General features: G+C 37.7%; 1 protein-coding gene across 1 annotated transcript; it reads right to left on the reverse strand.

The window, feature by feature from the left end:
- Nucleotides 1-750: 750 nt before the first annotated feature.
- On the reverse strand, nt 751-10,819 carry LOC124117158 (ependymin-related protein 1-like). Its single transcript, XM_046478904.2, has 6 exons — nt 10,608-10,819; nt 7,932-8,039; nt 7,167-7,260; nt 4,198-4,374; nt 1,305-1,403; nt 751-859 (listed from the first exon to the last, which is right to left on the reverse strand). Exons 1-5 carry the CDS (start codon nt 10,740-10,742, stop codon nt 1,309-1,311), a joined length of 609 nt encoding a protein of 202 aa, XP_046334860.2. The 5' UTR covers nt 10,743-10,819; the 3' UTR covers nt 751-859; nt 1,305-1,308.
- Between the last annotated feature and the right edge of the window lie 1,457 nt (nt 10,820-12,276).

Genomic DNA, 12,276 nt, shown 5'->3' on the forward strand with positions numbered 1-12,276 from the left:
TATGTCCCTTGCTCCGTGCTTTTCAACTTAGTACATACTGCGTGAAATGTGGACGCAGAAAGTCCAAGAAACAACTGACGTACGTGAAGCGGCGTAAGTGGCTATCTCTTTTAGAGGCTTTGTAAATCTTTTGTTTAACGAACAAACAAAATTCTAATGTGTCCCATGGAAGGGTTAGTGATAACGCTGTTTTCTTGATATAAACAATTTTCTTGCAGCTTACATATATCAACTACATGTATTATGTCATGTGTATCATAACATTCGCCAACACGCTCGCTAACCCGTTCGCCAATACAATCACTAACACCGTTTAACGTTCAGGTAGACCGAAGTCCGGTCAAATTACGCAGTTGCTATTTTCATGATGTTTAGATATTTCATTTCACTTTACTTCCCTGGGCGTGTGAATGACACACGTTTTCCGAAAGTTAGAAAAAGATATGAACATTTCCTATAAGGGTAACAGCGACAACAGTGTCTCAGTCACACACAAAAATATTGTTCCGTAACCTGCCTGAAAGCAAGTTGGGCATGGATTAATATGTGACAGGAGTTGTCAATCTTTGCATTGGACCCAAACCTGGAAGAATTAGTTTGTTGTACAACCGATAAGCGATTGGCCAATCAGCAACATACGCCATGAATTAGGCAAAGTACATGTCTTCTAAATCTAATCCCGAGTCTGGCATATACCAAGGTTTATCGAATATGTAGAACTGTCGATTGACATAAATAAAGTGAAGGACATTTTTTTTTAAAGAAGTTTTATTATTCATATCATGTACATCTTGCAAGATGATACATTCTGACAGTGACTTTAGAGAGACAGATCCCACTGTATCTCTTCAGTAATGTCCTGAAACAGAAAAAATATACACGTTTGTGGAGATGCGGAGGAACTGTATGTTTACCAAATGTGTTTTCAAGTTAGAAATGCCCATTGTATCACATTTGTGATAATAATAAAAAATGAATACAGTAATGTCTTATGACCCCGGACGTAAGTCGGCATCTGTTAACAAAAATAATTAGTTTCCGCATAAATGTGTGTCATTACATGCTGTAGAAACATAATGTTATATACTGATGAAACAAAGTAAAATCAAACATAGAAATATTACCAGACAGTGTTCACTGCTGTGTCACTGAGTCGAAAGACAGTATTTAATGTTGATTGTGCCATTGAGTGAAACGTTAGTATATGATGTTCAGTGTTGTGTCATTGAGTTAAATATTATTATTTTATTGAATGAAATGTTAGTAATTGAAAACTAATCACACGTTATTTTTGATGTACGTACGGTATCACACAGTGCAGTAGGGCGGGATGTCGAAGACAGTGACGTCCGGGTTTCCCGGATAAATGTAGGCGTACCCGAGAACTTTAAGAGCGTTTCCACCTGGAGAGACAGTATATATTTTCCACAGTCAGTACATTCGCCTTGTTGTTTCACACCGCAGTCAGCAATATTAGAGCTGTATCACAGCGGCCTGCAACTCTGGGCAAGGCAAACCAGTTGTTGATCGCACACCATCGGAGGTTAAAGACACCCGATCAATTTTATTGGCCTCTCACTACAGTGACCAGTTCTGGCATGGAAATCCCACGGGTGACAAATTTTAATATCTGTGAAACTCGTGTTTTGGAATATATCAGGATCGCTGTCAACGTTTTCAGACTGTGAGTGTCTATCATTTTGAAAATATTTGACATAAATGGTTTGACAGAAATATGGCCCCAGAAACTGAATTTTGATGAACCGTTCTGCGAATATACTAACTTTATTAAAACAGCAGATAAGATGGCAAATTTCGGAAGACATTTAGGTAGAATTTGTGTAATTTCTCGTAAAACAGAATCTCAGAAAGTGGTGTATATCTATTACTTGACAGGTCACTGTTTGGACTTCAAAAGACGTTTTTTCAGCTGTGTGTATATTCACCCAGAAGGATCTACATGGTACGACAGTAGTGTTGGATCTAAGAACGGTATATTGCTATTTCAGGATGAACTGCTGGACATCCTAGGTGATGTTGGTGACGTTTCGTGCATTTAATGCAAGAACTAGCAAAGAGCCAGATTATGTTGAGGATGATACACGATCCATGGCCAGGATACTTCAAACTAGGACTTTCTCTTAGAAAGGTTTAATCTGTGTAGATATTCAAACGATACTGTTCTTGATAATTTTGGGAAATGTTTCATTATTTTGTATGCTCTTTCAAATGTACACATTATGAATGGCCGCTGTGGAAGTGATTTCGGGAAAGGTGACTTTACATTTGTTGACAATGCTGGGGCAAGTGTAACGGTATCGATTAGCACCATAGATTTATTTGACTTGTGTGAACATTTTGATATTGAGTCACGCCACGAATCACAGCACCTGACTATCACAATGTCTTTAATATTATTAATAAACGCTTGGTATTGTGGTCGGAAACACTTGATAAGATCGAGGAAGAGCATGCAGGTTTTCGGCAAGGTTACTCTACCACTGATAACATGTTTCTCATCCAGGCTCTGATAGATAGGTTAATTCAACGTAAACGTGGAAAAGTCTACGTTATATTTGTAGACTTTTCTAAAGCATTCGATTCAGTCTGTAGAGACAAGGTATGGTATCTATTTAATTCATATAGTGTCAGTGATAAAATGGGTAAATTGCTATGTGGTATTTATAAGGAACATAAATCATGTGTTAAATTAAACGGCATGTATTCAGATTCTTTTATTATGCCATACTGGTGTACGCCAAGGATGTGTATTAAACCTTTTTTTGTTCTGTATTTTTATTAATGAGCTTGCAGCCCAAATCTAAAGAAATTATGATGATGGTATACAATTACATCCTGAATATTTATGTTACTATTTGCAGATAATATAATCATGTTCTCAAGTACAGTAAAAGTTTACATACTTTGATAAATCAGCTAGAATTGTACTGCGATACGCGGAAACTTAATATTCACTCGGATGAGACAAATATTGTTGTATTTAGCCAGGGAAATAGAAATGGTACTTTCGGGGACAATTACTTTAAACTGAAACCTCATATGAATATCTTTCAAGTAAATTATCATGGAACCGACAAATACGTAATGCAGCAATCCAAGCTGAAAAGATGTTATTTGGAATTGTACAAAAGTGTGAACATTTTAGCGACTGTGCTTATAAATCTTTCTTCCAATATTTTTTCACAAAAATAGCTTCTTTTCTTTCCTATGGTTCGGAAATATGGGGTTTGGCAGAGGCTAAAGAAATTGAATCCGCGCATGTAAAACATTTCTTGGCATTGAACATAGTACTTCTAGCGTAATGGTTTATGGTGAATGTGCTCGTATGTCCTTGTACATATATCACTATGTAAAAATCATAAGATATTGGTTAAAATTACTAAAAATGCCAGAAAGTAGATTACCCCAAAAATGTTATAATATGATGTTATTGTATGAAAAGATTGGAGATCAAAATTGGGCATACAATGTTAAATGTTTACTGTATAAATGTGGGTATGGTTACATCTGGGACAACCAATGTTTCTTAGAGAATCATGCCATGTTCATATCGGAAATAAGGCAGACATGCACTTTCAAACATGGAGATCTACTGTAGATGTTTCTAGCAAATGCGAATAACATAGATATTTTAAAAACGGCTATACGAAATCTATCTCTATTTATATAGCATTCCATGTTATTAAGAAATGTATCCTTGTGATATTTTTAACCGCTTCCACATTGTCATGTGTTCCTTACTTGGGGCCTGTGGCCTTACAGCTATAAATGAATAAACTGAATTGAATTATGCACTGTTTAAATCGGCGTTAATGTTCGCTCCATCACTCGCTCACTCCCTCACTCAGCCAATAGCGCGGTCACTCACTCACCTCAACTCAACTCACTCATACTTAGGGAGCAAGGGTGGCCCAGTCGTCTAATTCGCTGTGCAGAGTTGCGTCCTTTGGGCACGCCAGAAACCTATGATTGTGGGTTCGAATTCCGGTTCGACCCGATTATGTTTCTAAGTTTGTCAGTACCATACCCGTGCTCGTGGGTTTCACCGAAGTGGTAAACGTCTAAGACCTGCATCACTTCGGGCTTTCCTCCCACATTAAGCTGACACGCCGTGATGTAACTGGAATACTGTTAAAAGCGGCGTTAAACCCAACTCACTCACTCACTCATACTAACCTTGGCCGCCGGTTGTGGTCGTGGTGCTGATGATTGGAAAACAGCCTTCCTTTGTGACGGTAGCCACGACAGCCTGATGCCTCCCATCGGCGGTGGTGGTGTTGTAGCTGTACGACAATGAAGCTAGCCTGCCCTGGCCGTAGCCATAATAGAGAGGGCCCGACGAAACTGCGCCACCTGAGATTAAACATAGTATTAAGACTAATGTCCAAAAGAAACTTTACGCTCGAAAATGTTACATATTTTTTTTGAAAATATAAATGTTTCATGATATGTTACTTAAACATATCCCTACTGCCAAACCAAACGTATTCGGTGAAATAAACGTGAAGTTACCAGAAATGAGGTTTCGTGAATGCACGTGCAAACTGTATGTATAACACGGCTCACGCGATTCGTTACGAACACAGTATCGAAATGCATACGAAATTAGGCCCCGTTTATCAAGCACATCAAGACTCAGCTGTTTCCGTGTTACCGTCAGCAATTTAATGCAACGTTTACGACAGACTGGTCGGACATCGGACAGGCCGCGAAGCGTCGACAACCCGTGACTACGCCCGCTGAAGACCGTCACATCCGGGCAACGCATTTAAGAAACCGGTTCACCACAGCAACGTCAACGGCAGCGATCGCAATGGGACACCGGGTCAGTCGACTGACCAACGATTAAGTACATACGGTATTTGAACTCGTTGACCATACCACGGCCTGACGCATCAACACCGACCTAACCGGTTGATATGGGCCCGCCGAGTTCGCCGTTTGCAAGTGCGTGAGTGGAGTCGAGTGATGTTTTCTGATCATCATCATCATCATCATCATCATGAACATTTATTTCTCAAAATAGAACAACCCCTGGTGGTACAGGAGAAAAAAGGTTTCTTAACATGATAATAATTCATATTAAACAACATATCGGTTATACTGTACAAATATTTGGCGATAAACATTTTGCCTGAACATTTGTACGAACATTTAAACAGAAACACTTACATAAACAAACACACATATACACAGTTACACTCAAGGGTACTTATCTATTATACATATGAATTTTGCAAGGTTCTTGATTTCTTTTACATTTCTGGGACTCAACATTTTTTCGTATTTTATTATATTCGGAAACTGCGCATATATATTCGAGATAAGTTTAGATCTAGATTCACGGAACGCTTCACATTTAAACAGGTAGTGGAATTCATCGGCAACAGCTGGCGACATACACAGTTTACATGTCCTAAATTCTCTATCTAATTCTCTAATTCTCCAAACCAACGGCCAACATCGACAGGTAGATTATGGTTACAGGTTCTATGTTTTAGAATAGGATAAAAAAAATGTTTAGATAGGAGAAGAAAGTTTTCAAATGACGGGATATCTTTTACATATATAAAATAATACCCTTTTGAACTTCTCTCGACGTCAGATCTCCAATTTTTATAAAACAGATCTTGTCTGCGCAGTTAGCCACTGGCTGGAAACGCTTTGTTGGTCATAAAATACAGAGGACAGACCACACTTATTAAGTATTTGCCTCACATTTCTTATCCAGGCATTTTGTTCATTATTAGATAAAAAATGTAAATGAGCAAACTTACAGATAATTTGCAATAGTTTCGGTGCAGGTCCGGGTTTACAAAGTTTGTGTCAAAAGTTAACGACCCGTTTAGTTGCATAAATCGAAAAAAGATATTCTATCTAGTTCTCCATAGACCATAATATTTGGAGTAGCATTTCTAAAAAAGCAGTCGAAAGCAGATTTTGTCTGCACAGAATTGATGGTAGGCCTCGTGTATACAGAAGACAGGGTGAGCGTTTAGCGCAAAATTGTGTCCAACAAGTTCGCGATGCACTCATTGCTCAATATAACGACTTGCAGTCAACTGACCCGGATTGTAAACACGTGATGAAAACTCAAAGACGATGGTTGTCGATAGCAACACGTGTATTTCTTGAAAAGCGCACTTTGCGATTTTGTCATTTCTGCAAGTAATATTCCTTATATCCGGACGGGCTTGCTTTCACTTTATATGTATATGCATATCAGCGTTATTTAATATTCGCGACACTTTAAAATCGAACCCTATTATCTCGAACCTAGCGGGTCCGTGTGGTATTTTCCAGATATGCAGATATTCAGGATCCGACAGATCAAGTAACAGTATTTTACTGAGGGTTCACAAATTGGTCAGCAATGTTTCAGCAATATAACATTGGCCTGTAGGTGATCGAATGCATCTTCCCGAGGCAAGAGAGTTAACTGACTTTAAAAGTCCAGTTTCCACCCTTGTCGAACTAGGTTGGAATTCCTGGGCTCGATCGTAGCGCCACCAGTGGCTATTACGAGTAATGTCCTTTCTATGCCTCTCCTATTGACCAATCAGATTCAACCTCTCGTATCACTTGCATTTGCTTCAAACAAAACGGTGGCGCCCAGTCAAGACGATCTGATCGATAATCAAGATCTATATTGTGATCAAACGAGTCTTACATCGCGAAGTGCATCAAATCACGTGATCACCTTGATTAAAAACATGAAAAAGATATAGAAAATATCTGTTGACAACGAGTTAGCGGTGCACATGTTTTGCAAATCCTGCAGTCGACCGAAATCTGCATGACACTTTACGAACCGGATTTCGATTTCGGTGCGCGATTTTGACTGGACTATACATAGGCTCGTTAGTCCAGCCAAAATCTAACTCCATAATACCAGCCTAGTTCGGCAAGGGTGGAAACTGGACTTTTATAGTCAGTTAACTCCCTTGCCTCGGGAAGATGGATCGAATGCGGACCAGGCACAGCAGTAGTTGATTACTCAATCAGTATGTCCATACGTAACGTCCTCCAACCGTCTTCAGTCGACTCTTGAGACGTGCAAAGGATACCGGGGACCTACCCTGTCCGAATTCCCACCGATAGATAGAAGATTCAAATATTTGTTCATGTATTTTGAAATGACTTACTTGGAACGCAAACATTTTCCTGCTCTTTGAAATTTCCCCCAAGGGGGAATGTTGTACAAACACGTGTCTCTGTATTTATACGGTAACCAGTTCTCTGTAAACAAAATGCAGTGATATTTGTTACGAAATTTTTACACAAATACAAAGGATATAGTAGACAAGGGCCCAACTTGAAGTTTTAGACTGCTATAAACTTGGAAATACTTGTATCAAAGTTGGCAGACATGTTTATGAGTAAACCATACAAATATACTTTTTTAACCACACATTTTATGTCTCGATCTGCACATACAAAAGACACTCAGGTCAAAGGCTTTCTCAAATGTTAGAAAAAAAACACGTATTGAAACATGTCTTTGTGTCTTATTTCGAAACCTTTCTTTATTAAACCCATTATTATTGTCACCCCAATACTAAGACGCATGTATGAACATAGTAGTCTGAAATCTGGCGTTGTAGTAAGTCCAAACATGAACTGATTAATGTTTAATTCTAATACATGGGATAAGTTTCATGAGTTTTGAGTTCTTAAATAATGAACTTATGTCATTTTGTGCTATTTCGAAGGCTTCACAGCGGTAGCTTTAGGGACTGGTTATCGTACTTTGGTTATCGTCATGGGGGAATGAGATTAAGGGGATGAATAAATGACAAGTTCTATTATTTTTCAAATAGAAGAATTATTAATTCGAACATTCTTCTGGGACTGGAGATGAGAAAAAGTTACTTAAAACGGACGTAAAGCACTCTAGCGGTCCCGCTTACCTTATTGTAGTCGTAGATTACTTTGGTGGTACCGATGTAGTCGAAGTTGAGGTCACCGCTGATGACGTATCTTTGGTTGACACCGTCGTAGATGAACGATTGCAGACTCTGAAAATATACAGTAATACCACTCAGAGTTACGGTGTTAGGATTTTGTATTAAGGTTAAATATATTTTTCGGCAACAACTGCAAAACCTGATAATTTTTTTAAACGACATACGCTCTCCAGTTGATGGAATTCAATTTATTTTTGAACATTTTGCATTTGCTACTCCTCGAAAATAGGTCACTGTGATAGAATTGTCATCAATAATCCATACATAAGTATTCAACTCATATAACCACATCACCCACGAGACTAACACATATCGGCAGAAAAGGGCATTTTAGTGAAATTGGCTTTACGAATGACCCTCAATATTATTCGTAGGTCACTCGAACAAGACACAAGACTGAAATGTACCGTGTTTTATTTACTTAGAGTAAAACTTCTTGAGTGATCACTCTCTCAGGTGCACATTTTGTAAGGGTTGACGTTGAGGATGACGTATCGTTTGACATGGCTGACCATCAAAGAGCTATACATGACATCACATTCCTGAGACGTGCAAGCATCACGCGGTTACAAACTGCTGTGTTTTCATTGTTCAAATATGGGGGTCGAACCTGATCCTTCGACGTGACGTGCATACACGTTTACCGCCAAGCCACCCCACCACTCTTCCCTTCCGTGAATATGAATACCCGAGGTCTCACGTATACAAACACAAACACGTACCTACTTATCCACAATGGACTTTGAAAAGATATTCTTCAGCCGAAAACATTTGAAAAATAAATCTGAACTCTTTGTTGTCTGTATTTGTAGTGTGTGAGCCGCCCTTTTCTCCACTGCTAGCTGATGCACAAGCGCCATACTCCGTCTCAAATTAATCTGAATAGCTTGATACAATGCAATTTAGAATTCCGCGGGGTTCCAAATATTTTATCAATTACTTGCATGCACATTTTGAAAACATATTCCGGTTGATTATATGAAATATAGAAACCCGAACAAGGATATATGTAATGCTTCTCCTGTATTTTTTAGTTTTTCTTATCAAAGGGTTGTTAAATGTTTTGAACTTGAACACATTTATGGGTAATAAAATGAAACACAACCGTATATAACCGTATTCTATGTATAATCTTCTTAGTGTTTAAAGATCTTAGGAATGTTTGATTATTTTACAAATAATGTCATGCCATTCCATCTGTGGCACTGTTGCCGAGGCCGCCTATCATACAAATCATTTGATGCGGGGTTCGAGCCCTCGTGACGACAAAAATATGAAATCTGTCAGAAGAGTGTAAAAACAAGAAAAATAGTTCCGCAAAAGTAAGTATATATTATTTGAAATGTGGATTCAAACTACAAATATTATGTATTATAAGTGATATTATTAGTATGATTAATATAAGTGTCATGGGTTCATTCGCTACCCTTGCCTTGTTTCTGAAGTTGCATCATCACCTCTTACTCGTCTATTTCTAACCTGGCACAGGTTTTCTCTAGCTCAGGAGAGGAATTATATTGAGCGACCGCTTGTAGCGCCCTGCATAACCGATTGAGCTCAAAACGAAGCTTTGGTAAAAGGGGTCCAGGTTATGTTATATCCTGGAATTGAAATATATAGACAATCTCACACTCTTGTCTTTTGATACCAAACATATTAGCACCCGTCAATAAAAGTGTTACCATCCGAGGCTTGCGTAGGTGTTTTAAACTTTATCTACGTGTTTTGATACATTTGATATCAAAAGACGAGAGGGTAAGATTATATTTATGATTCAAAATCATTCTTTCAAATTATTCTGTTTGTATACGCAAACAAGGAGTTTCTTGAATGTTTACTAGCTTTAGCGGCATCATGTTAATATACCTCTTGAAGTTCAAGGATTAAATATAAATACCACTCGTGCCCATTCGAAATATTCGCATGATTTTATGTATCCTATACATTCATTACATAATGATAATGAGTAAAAATGGAAAATACTCGGGGGAATGCAACTTGAAAATAAATACAAACAACTCTAATCTAAGATACTACATTCAATTTGTCCATGTATTGACTACCTCAATAAGACAAAGGATAATAATGTGTGTGATGTGTTGATACAAGAAGACATTATCTTTTTTATTTCCAAAATGTTTTGAAGTGCGAAGAAGCATTCCCTTGAAGTTTACGGAAAATTAGAGAATGGTTACATTTGTCAACCAAGGTTGATAGATAATTGATAAATTGACCTATAGAAGGCTCGAATCGCCGTTTGGCATGTCCCGAAATGACATGAGTGATAACGAAAGCCTCTAATAAAGAGGATAAAATAAAATAAAAGTGATTGAGGAACCTGCTTTAATTTAACAAATAATATAACAAGTTTGTAACGTTATATGCTACGCCAGACCTATGAGTCATTGATACACATTTAGTCGAATGAAGAACAATGATGACATGAACGTTTTATCTATTATGCTGTCATATTCTTTTCGATCTGTACAGACGACATAATTCTGACTATTTTATTACAGCCAAGGCATTCCGGAATAAACCGAAAGCATTTCACAGAAGGAAACGGAAAAGGGAGAGTGGTTACATTTGAGAACCAAGGATGACCGGCGTTGTACTTACACGCATAGAGGACGTGGAGTTGACTGTGGTGACATGTTGAAATGCATGGAATTGCGGTAGTGGACAACAGAGGCTACCTCCTTGACCGGCAGTCACAGACAGACTAGCGAGGAGTATTGCTGCTTGCAGGATCATTTTGGAGGGGAATCGTTGCGGGTTGTTATGCGCCAAGTCCTCTGTCAAACTCGCCCTGACGTACGAACGAAAATTCGAGGCTGTTTGGCTTTTATCACCACAGGGGAGCATCACGTGATACAGAATGTAGCATTGTCATTCCCAGGATATATGAAATGGTAATTGTTGCTAAAAGCGACATTTCCTTGTAAATTAGCTCATGTCACATTTATGTCACATTTATGTCACATTTATGCCACATGTTCATTTCACATAAATAAAGAAACGCCCATTAAGATTCCAGGTCAAAGTCCTCAGGAATCTATGTTTGTACATAAAAAGGCAAGTTGGACAGACAAACAGAAAATGAAACTCATCTTCAAACACATTTAAATCACACTGCTCACAAATTCGCAATTCTCTTGCTATGTTTCTGTCTCTGCCTTCGATCCTAAGTCTTTGACAGCTGCATTTAAATTGTGCTAAAGTTATGCTACATCTTTTATATTCAATATCAAACAAATAGTATTCTAGGTACATATGTGTCTTAAAAAGCTTGTAATAATTGCATTTTTCTGAACTTAAAACATACGATGACCATTTCTTAAAGTAGATATCCTAAAGTATTTGACGTTTTGATACTGAAATCGAATCTGGTTTGTAAGGCTCACATTGGTTATGCCAAACATGCATTCATTTCTTGACGACTTTACATCATATACCCAAATGCGAATTCCATGTTTTTCATAAATAACATTATTTTATAGCATTTTCATGGTAATCTATCAACAGGCATTTAATAAATCTTGACTCAATACTTAAGAATTCTAACATATTGAAATAGGTAAAGTGTTACAGGTCCATATTCACCATAAAACTTAACACTCGATGTACATATTTTTCGTTTTTATAGATCTGTATTCAGCATAACCCTAGACCTCTGCTCCATTTAAAAGTAATAGGAGTAATTTTTGCATCAAATATTTTTTAAGGTTTGTTATGAAAGATCAGTGAAAATTGTAAAACTATGGAAGATTCCCATCACTATATTATTGGCCCGCATTGCTGCATTACTGGTTTGGCGATTCCACGATAATCTGCCTGTGAAATGTTACCCCCAGAAGTGACAATGTGTAACGGCTGTGTGTTGAAGAACCATTTCCCCTGCTTGAGTTCATTTCCCTTTCTACTGACACTTTCGTTTTTCAGTGTTTACTTGGAGTTTACAATAAGAACAGTACAACTTGAACACAACTTGAACATCAGCAAAAAGCAACTATCTTAACAATATCTGGATGCAGCTGTATAATATCCTTAGTTTGTGCAGCAAGTTCATTGATAAAAAACAGAACAGGAAGAGGCTAAGAATACAACCTTGGTGTACACAAATGTTACATGTAAATGCATCAGAATATATTCCACGGTTTTTAACACATGACTTTATATTTTGATAAATATTACATAATAATAAACCTTTTTATTATACCATTTGAAAGAAACAATGAGAACGTTATATTTCTGTTTACAGAATCAAACACCTTTTAAAATCTACAAA

This window comes from Haliotis rufescens, unplaced genomic scaffold (genome assembly GCF_023055435.1).
Source record: "Haliotis rufescens isolate VD_foot unplaced genomic scaffold, xgHalRufe1.0.p SCAF_13, whole genome shotgun sequence".
NCBI classification, from domain to species: domain Eukaryota; kingdom Metazoa; phylum Mollusca; class Gastropoda; order Lepetellida; family Haliotidae; genus Haliotis; species Haliotis rufescens.

Excerpts from the sequence above, each read along its gene's own strand:
- LOC124117158 (XM_046478904.2), bottom strand. The coding sequence starts at position 10,742 with ATGATCCTGCAAGCAGCAATACTCCTCGCTAGTCTGTCTGTGACTGCC. Across the intron at positions 8,040-10,607 it reads ACTCCACGTCCTCTATGCGT|AGTCTGCAATCGTTCATCTA; the intron begins GTAAGTACAACG and ends GTATATTTTCAG. Across the intron at positions 1,404-4,197 it reads GACCACAACCGGCGGCCAAG|GTGGAAACGCTCTTAAAGTT; the intron begins GTTAGTATGAGT and ends CTGTCTCTCCAG.